The sequence below is a fragment of the Cyprinodon variegatus genome, unplaced genomic scaffold, assembly GCF_000732505.1.
Source record: "Cyprinodon variegatus isolate N-32 unplaced genomic scaffold, C_variegatus-1.0 Scaffold168, whole genome shotgun sequence".
NCBI lineage: Eukaryota > Metazoa > Chordata > Actinopteri > Cyprinodontiformes > Cyprinodontidae > Cyprinodon > Cyprinodon variegatus.
The window spans coordinates 118,415-138,464 of NW_015150621.1; the positions used below are offsets into that span (position 1 = coordinate 118,415).

Here is a 20,050-nt window from a genome sequence, read left to right on the forward strand (position 1 = left end):
ATGAAATGATTGACCCAGTGCTGAAGCTCTCAGCACATCAGGGGAAAAAAAATATTCAGAAGTTTCTTCATTTGTCTTTAGTGCCAACTAGATTTATTGACACCCCTTGTTACAGATGTGTAACAAGCCTTAAATAAATTCAGCTTTTATTGCAGCGGCTTAATCTCTGAAAAAAATAAATATAGTTCAACCTTTAATGTCATTATAGTTCTTCTGGGAGGACAAAGAAGAAATACACTGAACACTAATGAGTAAACCGGCTGTAAATATGTTATACGACATCCATTTGCTGATTGAATGGCACTCATTCCATCATTAGCAGGAGTCTTCCTGTCTGACTGTCCTCTTTGCTACTGAACCCAACATGGTTTCAGTAGGATGTAGTTTTGGAGGACTGGAAGTTATCACTATCCCAGTGAAGAAACCAAATGATAACCCATTTCAAGATTTCTAACAGATGCAAATGGATTCTTGTTGAGAATCTTCTTGCATTTCAATGTTTAATGAGGACATGTTGTCAAGGTTGCCCTTGGAGGTGAATCAGACCCACAGAATCGTAAATCCTTCACCAAATTTAACAGTAGACATGGGATGCTCTTCTACATGGTGTTACACATTTAAATATAAACCTAAAACTTCCAATCTTATGACCGAAGCACATTGGTTAGTAATAGTCTAAAGATTTAGCAAACTTCAGGTTTATATTTGTGGTAGTAGGACAGCAGAGCTTTTTGATAACCACTAGGATGTCAATGTCATACAGCTTTCTGGCAAACTTCTACACCCAAACATCTGTGTACCGGCTTATAGGAATAAATGCATAGCTTAAAGGTCCGTTTTAAAAGGTGCTTCTATTCAAGGCTGGAGATCTTTGTCCATATTTAAGGATGGTTCTATTTTAATGTACCTGGTTTCCAGACAGAAAGCTGACATGAGTGTGTGGGTAAGCAAGTTTTCACTGCTTACTCATTTGAAAAGGTCAGAGTCAGGTCCATAAATTGTACAGTGAGTTATAGAAAGCCTCGGTGTTACAGTTTCTGATTCTAAAGCAGTGTGGTGTTTGGAGGAGCGAAAGCAGCGCAGTTATAAAGTCCTCTGTGAGGCTGTGTGGGTAGGATGTGGGAGGCTGTGGCAGCCTTAAATCTGGGGTTATGATAGAGGAAAAACGTTGGCTTTCTTTGCTGTCATATCTGTCAAGCTTTTGTTTTCTATCCACCTTTGCAGACCAGGTGGTGAAAAAAGAAAGGTGTTGTCACCCTAAAGTTTCTGTAACTTTAATGACTCGTTGTATGTTGGAAAGAGTGAAAAGGCCTGGCTTATGTATTTATCTGACTGCTTAACCTATACATCAATTTGTATAAAAAATGTTCCAGAACTAAGTTGGAAAACTTCCAGCCTTGCCTACTTCTTGTTTCTTGTGTTGAACTTTTATCATCTCATAAAGTTTTAAAATATTGGACCTTTTCTTAGAAAAAGGGCCTGTTGTTCCTTCACTGGACTAATGATGCCCTTCTGGTGCCCACAGCAGTGTGCTTCTCATCTGCACTCAGAAGGGAAAACAAACAGTTCATTCTCTCCTTCCCCTTGCTTTCCTGTATGCTTTTCCATTTAACTAGTGCCTCTTTGTAAGGAGAGCATTACGTATCTTTTTATTCTGCTCCATTTTAACAGTAGCCCAGGGTTCAGAGACTTTTACTGAGACATTTTTAAATGTGGATACTGCTCTCTAGGTCCTTGTCTTTTTTTCCTCCATGGCTTCTTAACTTTCTCTCAAAGTAATAGAATTTCATTAATATTCATGCAGTTTTTGCATATGGATGGGCTTTGAAAAAATGGTTATACTGAACGGGAAAAAGATGTATAATGAATCCTTATGCTGGTTATAGATTTGTATGATATCATCACATTGTAACCTTGACTACCTATCCTCTGCCCTTACTTTGTAGAGAAGAAAAAGATTTAGGGCCCCACTGCAAATGTGATTTATTGAAAAAATTTGCAAACTAGCATCTGCTTGCTTAAAAAAACCCTCTTACCTGATCAATTAAAGCAGTTTAACACAAATTATAAAAAATAGTTCCTTCTAATTAAAGAAAAAAAAATAGTCAGCCTCATTATGACAAGCATCTAGTACTCTTTACTGTTATGACCTTCTTCGACACAGGATCCTTAGAAACATCCAAATACAGCAAGTAGGTAAGGACTCTTAAGCCAAAGCTCAAGTGCATCAGCTTCTTCAGCTTCAAAGCGTTGTATGAATACATATAGCACATAAGCACTGAATAGAAATGGCGTAATGTTCCTATTCTAACTGCAATTGATAGGAAACATCAATCTTCCTCCTCCTACTTCTTTCCTTACTGCCAGAACTATTCTGCAGCCTTAATCATGGCGACCGTTAACGCACTTCCACTTTGGCTTCAGTGTCCATCATGCTGATTTGCTCAAAATCTGATTGAGCTTTCATCTTTCTGCCAAATCTAGATGTGATAGTAACAGATCCCTTTAAACTACTTTGGTTTTGCAACATTTTTCCTTTAAGATTTTGAAAGAATTCTGTCGATTAAACCTTTTTTCTAACATGTGATGAAATATTAACATAGATAAAAGAGTACTTGGGGTCGTCTGTCTCAAGCGCACCTGATGCCACTGATAAAGCCCTTGATTGCTTGATTTAGGTTAGGACAGATCCTGATTTTGTAAATGTATGTTTTTACAAAAAACGTTTCGAGGCTTGAATAGACTGAAACTTAAGTGTTTTTTGAAGTAAAGGATTTAAATGAGAATTTAGATAAATACTTTGTAATATTGATTTTACCTATCCAAATCATATTCCATACCATTTATAAGCAAAAAGAACTTTTCTTTTTTTGTGCTTAACCTTTTTGTCTGCATATCAAGATTTTAAAGGCAAAGCAAAGTGTGGAAAAATAAAACTTTAAATGAATGTCACTTTACCATTAGGCTATACTTGTGCTCACAGTTTTTAAAATGTCCTTAAATTTATACTTGCAAGTCTAAAATAAGGAACAATGAGTCAATTACTTTACATAAAATAATGAATCACAGTAAATACATCATCTATTATAATTATATTAGGTCTCATAGTCATTCCAAAAAAGTTAAAAAACAAACCACTGGGCTTTGTTTTCCAAATTTGAAGAAGTCTCACTTCCCATCCAGGAAGCTTTTTCAATTCAAAATCTCTGCATTGCGTTGAGTTCCAGGCTTTATAGAGTGGCCCAAAAAGGCCTTGTTATAGCTTAGAAAAGATGCAAATTGAACCAAAGGGGTGGACCAATTCTTCTGGAAGGCAGGATTGAAAAGGAAATTCAGTACAGCTGCTAGGATTAAATGCTTCATTCCTGGTTATCATCGATCAGTTACAGCTAAGTCCAGTGTTTTCACATCAATTACAAATTTAGGTTTTCTGATGTTTTAACTTAAAACCGAATCTTGCTCCATTATGTTAACTTGAAATTTAGAAGCTGTGGTATGTGGCTAAATACCATTTCCATACTCTAACAGTTTTATATAGACCATGACAAAATAGAAGCTACTTTGCTGAACTTTCACAAGTTGTCCAAGAGGCATATATGATAAAGAGAATCAAAACAGCAAGTCTCACTAAGAACGTTTTACACCAATGTTACTTAGTTTGATTAATGGAGCCTAGGCGGACGTTCATCTGAAGAAACTCATTGTTCTTCTACATCCACCTGCGACACCGCCAATCAGCTTTGAACCACACCTCCACGAAAGCCAGTCAGCATCCAAAGTTGATCTTAAAAGGCCTCCAATCCGCACTAGTCTGCTTCTGTGCGCAGGTGACGGATGCGCTGTGACTTCATTCAGATGACACTGTTTCAACCCACCTCCAGCCCCTCCTCCACCACCATAGCTTAAGCTTCATTAGAGTGTAATTCCTCCCGTACCCTTACTGCGTTCCCTGTCTCATTTGGACCGATCCAGCAGAAGACCGCCATGTTGAGCCTGCTTCTGCCAGAGGTTTCTTCCCAACGGGGAGTTTTTCCTCTCCACTGTTGCTCAATGCTTGCTCATCATGGACAGGTTCTCTCAACCTGTGATATCCAACTGGACTTCGATCTTCCAGGTCCCTTAGTGAAGCTCTAGTATCAGCTCCTGCAGTCCAGTGGATCTCCCCATAAAGCTCAGCATACCGTCTCGCTAACCAGCAGTCTACAGACTGACCAACTTCATCTATCTCCACTCCACCACCAGTTTCAGGCCTGGGGGGGAGAACAGCCCTATGCTTTGCTCCTGTTCATGCATATCCATCAAAATTAAGCGCTATGTTTTCTGCCAAGGTCTGAGCGCCAAAGACAAAGTTATTGTATCAATAAATTTCTCCTAATTGTATTTTCTCTTTGTGTGAGTTTTTCCAATTGAAATCATAATTTCCTGTTAAAGACCATGCATTGTTCAGTTGTTGCTATGAAGGTGAAGCTCTGTTACTATATTCTGCATTTGCACTCAAGGTTGCTGTTGTAAAAATATGTTACATAAATGAACTTACTTTAGATAATATTCATGCTCTGAGGAAGCCTTCCAGCTAAAATGCATTACTAATAATGTTTAGATAAAATATGCTGTTGCATGCTTTTATTGGCTGCCCTATTTTTCAACTCTTCGATCAATATTTTATTTCCTGCTCTGGACGTCTAGTTTGAAGAAACATCCAAATTATTGAACAAAAAGTGAATAAATGTTGAAATATTAAACCTGACTGATAAATTGTCCACACAGACTTTTGAATCACCTTTTTTTTTTCTCTGCGTGTGTTTCTGTGTTTGATGTGACGTGTCTGCAGGTTGCAGAGCAGCTAATGACCATCGCCTATGAGAGTGGAGTCAACTTGTTTGACACAGCTGAGGTTTATGCAGGCGGCAGGTGGGTGTTTTAAGAATTAAATTGTTCTTAAAGGAATAATCATTTACATACTGATGTCTTACTGTGGATAGCATCTTTACATTTGAATTTGGCACAGAGGTTTCAAATACAATACTGACATGTTGTTTCACACAAAAGGGCAAGTTTTATAATATCATTAAAAAAGACAAGGTATGCTTGTACTCAAACAAATTTAAGAGGTAGAATAATCTGATCCTGCCTACAATATTCTTTAGGTTTCCTGTTATAGTTTAATTCTTATACTTTAAATGCTGCATAATTTTTTGAAAAAAAAACAAACAACAACAAAAAAGAAAAAGGATCCAAGGAATACATTTAAATGAAACAATGAAATATATTTATATTTAAGGTTATTATATTTAAGGCAGTTTAGATGGATAACAATAATAAAAAAAAAAAACAATTGGTCATTTTTTTTTTTTTTTTTTTTTTTTTTTACACAGTTGTGTTTTTTTACAATAAATTTGTTTTGGGATTGTAAATCAGTCAGAACAACAAAGTACATCAGAAGTGTTTGGTAAATGTGTACATGGATGAAAAAGGACATGAAGGAAGCATATGTAAAAAAAAAAAAAAAGACATAAATAAGTTGAAGAAGGTGCTCCTATGTTAGGAGCAAAGTTATACTTCCTGACTCAACTTTCCAAAGTAAAACACAGTGGCGGCTGCATCATTCTGTGGGGATGGTTGATGGAAATAAAACAGGACATTTCTGGAAGAAAAGAACAATTGTGATCCAATAATCAGTTTAATAACCAGTTTGAGCCCAAAACTAAATCAAATGGAGAATCTTTTGTAATGATTGGAAATGGACTTTCCCATTAGACATCTGTTCAGTCTGATGAAGATAAAGTTAACTACTGAAATCAAATATTTTAGCCTCTGTATGTTGAAAGCAGATTGACACACCCATAAAAAAAAGCCTGCCACTTTTGATATTTATTTTTGATTTTATGACCTTGAACCAAAGTATTTTGGTCACATAAAATCCCAAATAAAACTATTGATGTTTGAGCATTAGGGAGAATTTTGCATGCATTAAGGCATTTTCTTTTGTAAGTTATGAGAAACAGTGGACATCATTAATTACCCTTTTATGACCATGATGGTATATACACCACCCTGTTCCATTAAACTGCAGAGACTTGTAACGTCGATGCTTTTCTAGTGTCTGTGTCTGACTTTTAAATGGAGTTTAATAGATCCACCTCATTTGTGTTGCCTTGCAGGGCCGAAATCATTCTGGGAAGCATCATCAAGAAGAAATGCTGGAGGTAATGAAGACATTAATGTGTCAGATTGAGTTAGCATCTAGGAATGTAATGGAGATTCATATCGAGAAGTTTCACCTGTGACGCACCAACATACAGCTTTGCATCAGCCTGGATGTGAAACATAGCTTGACATTTGCAGTCTTTGTTTTGTCATTCAAGGTTAAATCGTATATCTGCTTTATGCTCTCCTGTTCACATGTGCATAGGCACACATATCACAGAACTGCAGCATAAAACATTCACTCTATCAGCGTTTGCCTGCAGGCATTTACTTGCAACTTCAAATATTCATTTTAGGGAGTTACTAAAGTATCCCCGGTTATTTTTATTAATGCTCTCTTCTGTAATGGACTGGAAAGTGACAAGTTTTACATGTTTATACACTGACAATGACAAATGGAACATTTGGGATCACCACCTCATTTAATGTAATCTTTATTCAAAGAGATACTGACTTATTATACAGTAGATCCTTTCATATTGTACAACAGCAAATAATTATGGATTTATGAGCAGATTTATATTTTTCACGGTTTTTGAGATATTATTAAATAGTAGCGTTTACTGCAAAAACTGCAGTGCATATGGGAACATTTAGCTACCACTGCTTTGTTGTGATTTAGCTCCATCATTATGATGCTCACAGTGGTGTCACGTACCGGGCTGACAGCATTACACCAGTGGGCGTTTTGATGCTGCTACAGTTAAGACTCACTGAACCTGACATTTCAGAATGAGTGTTCTCATGAATGTGCAGAGAGGAAATTTAGTGGTGCAGGAAAGAACAAGCAGCTGAGTAAGGCCATTATCCACTTGTGTGATGTTTATGTCAATAATGCAATGAGAAGGTGCAGCCATATATCGATTTGTCCCATGTGACTAAGGCATCTGTCCTTTAATATTAGGATCAATACAGAAATTACTGCATTATAAATGTGATGCTGTATAGAAAGCGAAGGGGGAAAAAAAATTTTGTTTGTTTTTCATAAGACAAATTTTTTTTACTCGTTTTCTATAATTAATGGGAAGCCCCTGACTGGCAGTGAAGCAGTCGAACCGTCAAGGCGATTGCTGAAAAGCTAAACTGCAAGTCTTCTAGATTATTTTTGACATTCATCTCTTGTTATGAGCTCCAGATTCCTGGAAAAATGTTTCCCTCACTTTGGATATTTACAAACAACAACAAAAAACTGCTGTTTTAAAGGCATAAGGAGATTTTGCCACTCAGTTTATTTTGAAATGTTTGAAAATACAAAGAAAAAAGTCTGCATTTGAATTTTAAGGCTTTCAGAAAGGTAGTTCATGTAAAAAAAAGGATGAAAAACCTACCTACAACAAAAGGGACTAATTTCTCATTCACATAAACACTAGATATGGATGATATTTTCTCTAAAATCCCACACTGATGGATAGTTAGCATCATATGTTTCTGATGTTGGACAAGTCATCTCTCCAATCACTTACCACCCTGTGGAAAAACTGCATGAGCGTCCCTTTTGTCTGGGTAAAGAACACACTGAATCACTTTAGTACAATTTGTGTCACTCACCAGGTCATTCTGTTCCTCTCTTTTCCATAATTTCAGGCGGTCAAGCTTGGTGATCACAACTAAGCTTTACTGGGGAGGAAAGTAAGTACGAAAACACATTTTGTACCTTTTAAATAACTCTGAATAATTCTCAGACTGTTTACCATCCTGGTACCAAAACGGTAGCAATGGGGTATAAAAAAAAAAAAAAGATTTATTATCGACAGAAGGATAGCACTTGTTTATCTATTTTGTATGTAAATGGATCAAAATTATAATATGATTTAACAAAAACTTTGCTTTATTATGACAGGAATACATCATTTGTGTTCTTTCTGCAGTAAGACTTGATATTTGTTGTGTTTCTATTTTGTTATAGTTTTATAATAAGGTTTTAAATGTTTTTTTCAAAATGAGGAAACAGGTTGAGTCACTATAACTCACTGTAGTCATTGTAAGAATCTGACACAAGCTCATGCTCTGTTGCATCACATTAGAGGCCGTACAGCATTAGCTATGCTGCTAATTCAATACAATGTTTATTTTAAGTTATCTCAACTGGAAATTTATAAGACAAATATTTGACAAAAACTGTTTTAAACAAAGGGAAATTAGTCTGTAAGTTAATACAAATTATTTAAAAAAAATGGTGATCAGGTCATCTTGTTTTAATCATTTTTTTAAGGAACAGTAAGGAATTATTTTAGCTTTTTAATATAACCTTTAGTTTTCTTACAGATTAAAAAACATCTGCTTTATAACACTCGAAATCAAACAAACACTGACAATCAGAAAGAGTTTTTTTTTAAGCTGTGAGGAAGACCCTGTCCTACTGGGTTTGATAATAAGCAGTAAAAAGTTTTTTACAAAAAAACAAAAAGTTGCTTTAGAGCCTTTTTAAAAAAAAACATTCCTGCGGGAAGGATTCAAGCCTCCATCTATTCCTGTGCAGCCAGGATGCCGTATGATGTTTAATGCACACTAAACCATTTGCATAAAACATCCTGGAATTTACATTTCATTTGCTTCTGCTCTGAGTCAGCCATATGATTGACAAGTTTTAGGAAAATATTAAACCTTTTTCAGCACAAAAATGACTGCTGAAATCAAACCTAAATTAAAGCTGAAGCTGATTCAGATTGTTTGTATTTGGTTTTTTGTCTTTTTGATTCATCAGAGCCGAGACAGAAAGAGGATTGTCCAGGAAACACATTATCGAAGGTGACATTTAAATTTTTGATTTTTAATTTCACAGTAAGCTAAAATTGGAAAATCTTTCACTATCTTTACTTATAATATCCTCCATTCAGTTGAATTTTTCATCTGTCTCTCAGGTCTGAAAGGCTCACTACAAAGGATGCAGTTGGAATATGTAGATGTAGTTTTTGCCAACCGTCCAGACAGCAATACTCCCATGGAGGGTGAGTCATCTTATCAATATTCATCTAACCAACCCTGAAACCAACGAAATCATAAAAATCTGTTTTAATATGAAACACTGAGGAACTTCACTTCTTTTGCTTTGCAGGGAGTGATCGCCCTCACGTCTTATTAAACTGTAGCTATAAAAATGTCTGCTGGTCATAGTGTTCCAATTAAACTGGTAAACAGATGCATGGTTCTGCATTGCATAAAGAATAAGCTATGAAAAGTTTTTAAAAGTCATATTTTTATAGAAAATTTATTGTGTTTTTTTATGGAAAAGTATACAAACTGTTGTTTCTATACTTGGGAAAGCAAGAAGAAATCTGAGATTCTTTTTTCAAATTTTTTATACAGCTATACTTTGTTATATTCCAAAAAGACAAAGTATTTTTGTTGTTCAGTATCAAAAAAGACTATTTATTTTAACATACATCTTATTTCACATGCTTGGAGCGTACAGAGGGAGGAATCTTGGATCATCCAGCTTTGCACAGCCTCCATAGATCCTTCAGTCTTGTCTATTCTCTTATTTAAAGTGCGTGTTGTCTAAAGGGTTTAGGTCTGGGGACTGAGGTTGCCATTTCTCATTTGAAAAAGTTTAGATAATGATTTGTCAGCAGACTTTATATCAACTGCTGCTTAAGGGCACAAAGTCAATCTACATTTAATTTACTGGTATATTTCAGCAGTGTTTAACCTAAGATGCTCTCCATGAGTCCACTCACTCTTACAATTTTTTTTTAGACAGATTTATTTTGTGTATACAAAAATAAATTTTGTTTAAAACAGCTCTATACAATTTCATTTTTGAAGTGCGGCCTTGAAAACATTAATAAATACATATAAAAAAAGTAATGTTAACATATGACTGTATATTACAGTTCTAACTTTTTTTATTTTATTTTATTTTTTACACTTACTCTTACAAATTCCCAGGCTCATTAGTAGTGAACAATGCCCACAGGACTACAGGACCTCCACCATACTGCCCTGAGGTGTTTTCACATTCATTCGTTCTGTGTTCAGTACCAGATCCACCAGGAAATTATTTGTCACATCGTATTCATAGAGAAGGAAAACAGGACATTAAGGATTCCCGACAAAACGGTTGCAGACAATCTGTTTACCCTAACTAGGGTTGTCAAAAGTATCGATACTCAAAAAAGTATCGATCCTGAAATGTTGTATCCGGATACAATACTCATTTTCAAAAGTATCGATACAGCCATCTAAAGTGCAGAATAGAGGAAAATGCTCTTTCAGAACACTGTGTGATTGAATATTTCTGTGTATTTTTCAGTTTCAGACTTTTTTTGTAACAGGTGCAGCTGCTGAGAATTAATTTTGCTTCTTAACTGGTTGGCTAGTGTCATTGTTACAGTATGTCTGCAAAACACAGCCAAGGAAGGAACATTTAATTTTGATTTTGTAAGTTTTTATCAAGCTTGCTTAATATTGTGCACAGCATACAACCTCAAAATATTATTCTTATTGTTTTTTTTATTTATTTCTTGTATTTTTTTTAGTCATGAAAATATTTCAGTTGAATTTTAGAGTCTTTGTTTATATCCTTGTGGTATCCAAAATGGTATCGAGTATCGAATATTTTCCTTAGTATCGGTATCGAGTTGAAAAGTTTAGTATCGTGACAACCCTAACCCTAACTAAGATTGGGTTCTTAAACTAATAATGCAGATGTTTGTATTCAGTCATTTCATGAAAATAGCATTTCTATGCAGGTCAGCACACCAACTTCACACAAACCGTCATTATTAGCATGGCTTTGATGTGGAAGAAATCCAAACTCCTTTCACAGACTAATGAAATCTAGAATTTATTATTCAGAGAGATGAGAAAACAAACTTCCTGACATGAAGCAGATATATTGGGAACAACAATTAATCAAATGTGGAAGGAGAGTTAAAACTTTTACCTACAGACAGAAGCAGAGATTTACCTCATACACCTTTAACACACATGTCTGTCTCATTTTAAGTTCTAAATCAGAGGACAAATAAATATATAAAATCATGGATCTATAACTTGATCATGAAGTCATGTGCTACTGCTTGGTGAACTAGATATGTGAGAGATGATTACATTTACCTGCTAACATGACTCCTTCCTCCATTTTAAACGTTTTACAATCCTAACCCCAGAAAAAAGATTTTGTTTGTTTCTTTAATCACTATTTCCAGGTTTATGGGAAACATAAACCTGCTAACATGACTCCTTCCTCCATTTTAAACGTTTTACAATCCTAACCCAAAAAAAAAAGATTTTGTTTGTTTCTTTAATCACTATTTCCAGGTTTATGGGAAACATAATGTTAACAAAAATGAAACATTTCATGTTCATTTAAAAAATCCAGACCTCCTTACTGCTTTGGGGTCAATCGAATCGCTTCCAGATTAATTTAGATATGAATTAAGTGACCACAAGGGGGCGTCTTTAGACTGTAGAGCAGGGGTCACCAAACTTTTTAAGACTGAGGGCTACTTAAGGGGTACTGAGTCATAAGAAGGGCTACCAATACTGACCTATGGATGGAGGAGTCATCGTTCACCTGAACTTTATGCATAAAAACAGATTTCTACTGTTTTTTCTAACTTTCTTTAAATATCAATTTATAATCTCTATGAATGCTTAAATGCTCTATACGATTAATATGATTAAATGCTCTATAAATGAAGAGCATCAGAATAAAATCACATTTCAAACTGGCGAGCTCTGGTCTGTTTTCAGAAGACAGTGAGGGCCCCATATGGTCCTTGATGGCCCCTTGGTGCCAACAGTCACAGCTTTGTTGACCCCCCCTGTAGCACATTTACACTTTTTTCCCAGATTGTCGGATAACCCTTATTTATGAAAAAACAAACAAACTATATTTTACACTCTTCACCCTTAACTTCAATATGAAAACCCACAAAATGTGCCTATTAACAGTTAGAAAAAATGTCTTTTTGGATAAGATGACATAAAAATGTTAACAAAAAGAACAAGTGTGACATCAGCTTTCAGAACGAACTTATCACTTGCTGATTAATTGAACCCGACTTTTCTTTAGTTCCATTTCTACCTCTAAGTGGATCAAAGCAGATGTGAAAGGGTGTTTTTACTCTCATGTTGTGGTTTTTAGACATGATGAATAGTATTAAAATAATCTGAAACCCTGCTGGAAATTGATAGCGTTTGGGTCGACACACCTGATTGTGCAAACCTTGTTTTCTTTTTGTTGTTTCTCAGAGTGAGCTGTGGTTCTGAACACAAACAAAGACTTCTCCCTTTCTTATCTCCAGCCTTCTTATTGATTGCTTTTATTTCCCCCACTATGAACTCCCACCGGTCACTTCCTCCCACAAACATCAGAGCTGTTGTCCTGCTTTCCCAACTCGCTTTGCACTCCCTCCTCCTACATCATCCGGAAATCGTGGCAGGCTGAATTTAAATGCAGGCCCAGCATGGTTGCAAACAAAGAGAAAATGTCAGGAGGGCAGGGCGAGGGCTGGAAACAAACAGCAGGAACAAAGACATTGGCATCTTGTTGTTTTATTGTAACATCTTATTTCCTTTGCCAGGATGCAGTTTGGGAAGGCAGACTGTTAATTATCACTTCGTAAAAGAAGAAGAAACAGAAAAGCTTTTCTCAAAGTCTGGACTACTGAGATTTAAACTTTTTCCTAAACTCCTCTGCTATTGTTTTTTTCTCTTCTTGTTTTTATTTCTCCCTATTATCTGCTGTCTTGCCAAGAACCAGTTGTGTGAAGTGAGAAAACTAAAGTCCTGCCACAGTGACTGATGGTGTTATATTTGGAGTGAGCGCATTGTGATGATGAATAACCATAATGACAGCCCTAATTTGAGTTTTTGTTGGCTCAGACTGCCTCAGGCTTGCCCGGTCAGCAATGTTGGAGCTTTAATTGCTCCATTAAAAACACGGCAGATTGAATGTGATCACCGGGGCTTTGAGTATGTGAGCTTGTTAGTTAACCCCTGGGTTGTTACTGTGTGGGATGAACCATATGCAGGTAGTGGGTTTTTTCTCAACTTGGGGGCTTCCTTGTTACACAGATTTGACCTTTAATGGTCACTGTGCTCTGTTTTCAATCATTTATTCTAGATTGAGGAGCTTGCACAGATAAAATGCCTCCTCTGTCATTGTTTCATGGGTTTCATTAATCTCTGTTTGGCTCCGTCTCACAGCTCCTCTTGTTTTGTTTTTGTTTAGTTTTTTGCTGATTAAGAATATGTCACCTGCTTAGAAGGCAAGTAACAATAAAAATGTGCTGATGGTATTTTTCTGCTTTTTGTATCTGGAGAATAAAAGTAACAAACCAAACATATGATATAGATAAAATTTGAAATGTTACTTCTCTCCTTTTGTGATCTGACTTCATTTAGGTGACCATTTAATGTTTTTTTTAGTCCTAAGGACCGAAATTGTTTAACCTATTTAGACTTAGACGTAGACTTAGACCAACTTTATGGTCGTTTTGTGTGCACAGAGTGTATAAAAAACAAAATTCACTTGCACACAGTTTACAACAGTGAAACAGTGAAACATTACCATTTATAAAGTGCAGCAGAATTTAAACACTATAGGAGAAAAGCAACCAGGTGCCAAAGGATATTATATGAAAAAAGATTTAGTGCAGTGCAAACTAAATGTGGAGCAAAATGCAGAAGAACATTGAGTTGTGTGCTATTTAAAAGGGTTATAAAAGTTCAACACGTTGGTTGTGCAAAATAATGTATTTTTTACAATAATAAATTGTTAGTATTATGATGACTTTATTCTGAGTTTATTCTCAGAATTAAAAGTGAACTACATACCGGTAGGACTCTATCAGCAAAGCCCGGGTTTAACACTTTAATAAAGTAGGCATACTATAAGCCGATATGATTCTGTGAGAATAATCAGTTTCAGTCAGAAATCAAAAGCCTTTTTTGTTTTATCCTCTTCTGTATTAAAAAAAAAATTTAATTGCACACCTTTTATTTAAAAGATTAAGTTAGCAATTTGTTTATCTAGCTGACTGATTTCATTTAAAATGTGCCCTTCCTGCAGAAATAGTTCGAGCTATGACCTATGTGATAAACCAAGGTATGACCATGTACTGGGGGACGTCTCGGTGGACCGCCATGGAGATCATGGTAAGCAGATCTTTTACTTAAACCTTTTTAGAGATTTTCATAAAACCGCCAGTTTATTTTAGCCCAGTGCAAAACATTTTATGCAAATAAAACCAGAACTCTTCACCCTTTTGAAAGGTTTCAGTTTACATTTTCAATTTAGGGTTAGATTTCAATCATCTTTATCATCCTAGTATGAATTAAATTTATTTAACACACCTGTATTTAAATGTCACAGATGGGGTTTCTATGATATTAAATCAGGGTTTTTGCTGGTGCTAAATGGATTAACAGTAGGGTTAAAAAAAAACTTTATCACTATATATTTCTAGCAGGTCTCTTAGATCCTGTGAACAGAACAAGATAGTTTCGTCGCCCACAAAGCTAAGGCTTTAGGTGACCGATCATTTTCAACCACACCTCTGTGACACTGAAATTATCTTTCCTGGCTTTTAATGAACTCTGGATCTTCTTTTGAAAGAAAAGCAGCAAAAAATTACATTTTATGGATATTTTTAGTAAACTATTTCTATTTATTAACATGTTTTATGACAAGAAACATGCCAATCAAATATGTTTCACATATATGACTCATTGAATTACTGACAAGTATAATATTAACGTTACTAATTCCTGTCCCTTTATGGCCATTAACTGCTGACTCGGAAGTGTGATGGCCGATACATTCAAATCAACATGTTAATGGCCACACACAAACGACGAGATCTCACATTAGGTCCTGATAGGAGAACACAATCTCCATCTCAGTTCGTACCTCTGAGGGGAGTGGAGAAAGAGACAGGATAATTTTCCCCAGAAGGGGATTTCTAATCCAGTCCGATCAATTATTGAGGAGCCTGTTTACCACCTGGCAAAGGTCAACAACGTGACTTTAAGAAGCAGAGCCAAACATCGGAAAACAAAGGCTCAATAAAAAGCTTGAGCCTGGGAAAACTTTTATAGTGAGTAAATATGAATATTAATATATAATAGAAGAAAGATATCAATTTTCCCACAACATCAGCGTGGCATCATACCATGAGACCCAGCGTGTCCTCCTGATAATTAAAAGTATTTAAGACTAGAATGGTTGCTCTTTTTGTGAGAGTTAAAACATCTCTTTGGATGAGTTTTTGATAGTTGTATCAAAAATTCAGCCAGAGATATAGTTCTAGCCTTTCTTGCTGCCATCCAGGTAAAGATCATGGGAAGGGGAGCAAAAGGTCACCAGAAGTACTGTCTACCTAAAGCTTGGCAGATAATTTGGATGCAGCAGTAATTCAGCCTTGAGTTAAAATTTTAAGCACACACTACAACTGGTAGTAGGTTTTATTTCTCTTGTTCAGCAGGGAGGAAAAGGATGCTGTGGTTCTTGTTTCGTTACAATATTTGGTCCAGCTGAGCAACAAAGGATCCGGCACTCAGATCTTTGACAATATTCAAAAGTCGTTACTGGACCGGAGGATTTCATTAAAAAAAGTCACCAAAATTCACCTGCGATGCTGCGGAAAAGTTATCAATGCAGCTTTGATCTTAAAAAGACAATCCAAACGTAACAGGACAGAAGTCAGGGAGCTGTTAGCCTTATTTCTGGGAGTTTGATGCTGCAGGAAATGAAACACCCAGCGACCCTGGACCACAAAGGCTGATTATGTCCCTGCAGGGAAATTGTAATTAGAGGGGGAGGACAATCCTATGTTTCTCTGAAGATTTAAGATTGGGAGGAGGAAGAACCGGTGATGAACAGGGCACCCATCTCAAGTTGTCTCCTTCACACCCTCTCTATGCACACTGCAATCTGTTCACATCCTCTCTCCCTGTGATCCCACTAAAAACGCTGCTTATGTCTTTGAATAACTTGAGCCCCGATGACAGCTCTGTTATTTAGAAAGCCTCAGTAATGAAGGGGGTTAAAAAGGGGCGTCGGTGTGTACGTGATGAGGCAGCTGTTTGCTATATATGTCCTACTGCCCACATGATCAGGCTGTAGGCACATGTCCCAGACTGCTGCACATTAAGGTACATTATGTTGCAAAAAAGTATATTACATTTTCAAATTTTTTTCTAAATCCCTGTTCTGGTTTTAATTTCCCTCTTAATTAAAGGTGAACGACATATTAAAAAAATCACGTTATATTTCAATTCCAATAACATCAATTTTCTCTCTTTTTCCTTCTCTCACCTCTCCAGGAGGCATATTCTGTGGCACGGCAGTTTAATTTGATTCCTCCGGTGTGTGAACAGGCAGAATATCACCTCTTTCAGAGGGAGAAAGTAGAGGTGCAACTGCCTGAACTTTACCATAAGATAGGCAAGTATTTTTCATGGTAATGAGTACGATAAACATCTTTTTGTTAGGCTGACCAATCCCTGATAAGACTGATGATAAAAAAAGACACCATTTTATTCATTTTTCATTCAGCACCTGGACCCCAATCTATTTTTTCCAGCATGAGATGAAGAAATTATTGTAAAGGTCATCCCTTGTTTTGGGTTTCTGTCCCCAATATCAATCTTGGTCTTTACAGAAACCCAGAGCTTACCGTATGTTAAAACAACTCAGTGTTGTGTATATGCTTATATTTTGTCCCTATCAGAGTCTCTACAGGACAGCATAAAGATTACAACCCAGTATTTTAGAAAACACTCACACATCCCTTTGTACACTTTGTTGTCAAGCTGTCTATTCCCAGAACTCTTTCTGCTTAACTTCCATTTCGATTTCCTTCATCACAGGAGTTGGAGCGATGACTTGGTCACCGCTAGCGTGTGGCATCATAACAGGAAAATATGAAAATGGCATTCCTGAATCATCCAGGGCGTCAATGAAGGTAAGCCCCGGGGTCATCTGCTCTGCTCTACTCTGCAGGGCAATGATCCTTAACTCATGCACACCATTTGCTGGAGCAGCAGGGAGAATTCGAAAAATGACTAGACATTAAAGCCTTTTCTATATGGATGCCTAAAGCGTACAACTTTTTTATATGAAACTGTTGAAGCTATGGGTATATTTTGATGTTGTGCTAAAATATAAGTAGAACCTTCTGGTTAAAACAGCTATGAAGTATGCTGATCCTTGTGTTTGCTCCCTGATGATTCCCCTTTGTTTGGGCATTTTTCTTTATACTTAACTTCTCTACTTTAAAAGTCTCCAGTAAAGCAGGGTTAAAGGAATAATAGCTATGCATATATGTTGTTTTGCAACTGTGAAAAATATTTCTTTGACACTTTTCCCTTTGCATGCAATTATTTACCCTATCTGTAGTCTTTTTTTATTCTACATCTCTGGAAATAACTTCCTGTTCTATTGATTTTTCATTCTGTCTGTCTTGTGTCTCCCGCCAGTCGTATCAGTGGCTGAAAGAAAAAATAGTCAGTGAAGATGGAAGGAAGCAGCAAGCCAAGCTGAAAGAACTCAACCACATTGCAGAGAAGCTGGGCTGCACTCTGCCTCAGCTGGCTGTGGGTAAGGATGAGTGACAGATGCTGCTGAACCAGCAACTCAACTGTGACTGTCACCTTTTAAAGACACAATCAAATGTGTTTTACCTAGCTGGTGATAAAACACCAAAGTAGCACCTTTACACCCTTTCAAACTCCCCTGAGTTATCTGCATCTACTTAACAGACAAACTTATTCGTTATAAAATTCACTGATTCAAAACAAAAATATTCAGTGTGTATTAATGATCAAAGGAGGTTTGTTGTGATTCCCTCCAGCCTGGTGCTTAAGAAACGAAGGAGTGAGTTCAGTTCTTCTGGGAACATCCAACCCTGAGCAGCTTACGGAGAATCTCGGGGCCATTCAGGTAGCGACACGCACCTTCCTGCTTTCATCTGTGTTTGTTCATATACATCTGGGTCATCATAAACATTTAGGGTTAATGCCATGTTAAAGTGATCTATCAGAATATTGAATTGCTTTGTTTTACTGCTTTGGCACTTTTTGGGGGACAATTTTCTTTATCATCAACAAGTACTTTAAAAACTGTAGCGACTGGTCTGACTGTGGATACACATAATACGTCATGCTTGAAAAAGTTCAGTCTAGGCAACTGTACATGAAGTTTTCTAGATGTTTGAGTAGCACTGAGATTAATACAGTGCAGGTGTAACAAAGAATTGGGGGAAAAAAGGTGTCTTTGTTCCCTCCCACTGGATTGGCCAACGATAATAATAGTTGAACTTTACTGATCACACATTGGAGAAATGTACCTCTGAATTCGACCCATTCCCTTGGGGAGCAGGGGGCTGTCATTGTGTGACGCCCAGGAAGCAATATGGGGTTAAGGGTTTTGCTCAGGAACCCAGAGTGGAGGCTGTAGGGATCTTACCGGGTACTTGCAGTCCTCTCAGAAGACAAGCACAATGGTCTGACCACTAGGCAAACACTCCCCCCTCATGGGGGGTGTTAATAGTCAATTAATCTGCCTCATTGAAGCATGAGTCCACAAGATCCATATTCTTGTGCTAAATATGGAAGTTAGGTCCCCTGAAAGCGGCTGCGCCTCGGAACTTCCCTACCAGTTCTTTACCTAATAGCAAGTTATTTACTACTCTTAACTCAAACTGGGTAAAACCATATTAAACAGGACTATAAAACAGGAGTAAAAAAGTAACAGTGTTTATTCCAGGTCCAAGATTGAGCCAAGATTGAGCAAAGATTGAGCCCCGAACAAGGTCATTCCCTCCTTCTTATACCCTATGAATCCATGTGTTGCATTATGTGGATGCTTAACTGTCCGTATCAGAAACTGACACACCATCCATGCCTTGACCTTTATGCATCTTGCCTCTTTAACCCCAGGATTACATATAGCTCTCCTTTATCAGTCCGGCTCCAAGATGTGCCCATATCCTGTGTATTTTTAAAGACACGAAGGCTGTCCTGATTAGATGGTCTCCGTACACACAGTGATATCAACCATGTGAAGGAAGGCCCTCTACTCTTTCTAATCTGGCTAACAAAATAACAATGCACATGATGTTTAAAGAATAAACCTAACACAAAGGAAGAAAGATGGTTTGAGCAAGGGGTTAAGGAAGCCATCTTTGTTAACCTGGAAAAACCATTTCTCAACAGAGGAGGTGGTCATAGGAGGTAGGTATAACCTTTCACCCACCTACAAAACACTTTTAGGATTTCCAGAAGATTCACCTCTCCCCCACCTGACTCACAATTCAATGTGACCGAAACCACTCTGACGAGGAAGTTAACGAGCCATCAGAACCCCCTAACAACCATCAACACCACCCAGGTGACCTCCATGGCCAATCCGGTAGGAGAGATCAGAGCCACCTTTAGTTCCCGCTAACGCTTTGTTAGACCTACAGTACAGTATATTAATCTCAGTGCTCCCCACCCTTATTTAGAAATAAAAAGCTTCTTGGATGAGAGGAGAAACATCTTCTAGAAAAAAATCACATCCAGTAGCTTAGACTGAACTTTTTCAAGCTTGACGATGACTGAGAATATTCACAGATATAATCCGTCATGTTCAGGACTTTTTGGGAGGAATGTGCATCCAGGTCACTGATCTATTTCAAAGAACTCCTACAGATCTTTTTTTTTTTGACAAAATCCCTAGTTTCTCACAGTTACAGTTCTTTGTGTTTTTTTTTTTTTTTTGCCAACTTTGATTGAATGAATATAAAGCTATATGAGTTATTTACTGTAGTCCGGCTATGTAGGTGAAAACTTAGAATACAGAGGCTGTTAGGAATGCTTACCCCCCCATGTAAAGACCCTCTGTTCTGTC

The 20,050-nt window shown here is 36.9% G+C and overlaps 1 protein-coding gene across 3 annotated transcripts in view; it reads left to right on the plus strand.

Annotated features, from left to right (window-relative positions):
• Positions 1-20,050, plus strand: part of kcnab1 (potassium channel, voltage gated subfamily A regulatory beta subunit 1) — a 118,666-nt gene that overhangs the window by 95,324 nt on the left and 3,292 nt on the right. For all 3 annotated transcript variants that reach the window (XM_015378281.1, XM_015378280.1, XM_015378282.1), the window contains 10 exons: positions 4,832-4,911; positions 6,162-6,206; positions 7,792-7,836; positions 8,912-8,955; positions 9,069-9,155; positions 14,228-14,313; positions 16,483-16,603; positions 17,029-17,123; positions 17,638-17,758; positions 18,012-18,100. In XM_015378281.1, coding sequence (XP_015233767.1) covers positions 4,832-4,911; positions 6,162-6,206; positions 7,792-7,836; positions 8,912-8,955; positions 9,069-9,155; positions 14,228-14,313; positions 16,483-16,603; positions 17,029-17,123; positions 17,638-17,758; positions 18,012-18,100 — 813 coding nt within the window. The remainder of the gene's footprint in view (positions 1-4,831; positions 4,912-6,161; positions 6,207-7,791; positions 7,837-8,911; positions 8,956-9,068; positions 9,156-14,227; positions 14,314-16,482; positions 16,604-17,028; positions 17,124-17,637; positions 17,759-18,011; positions 18,101-20,050) is intronic.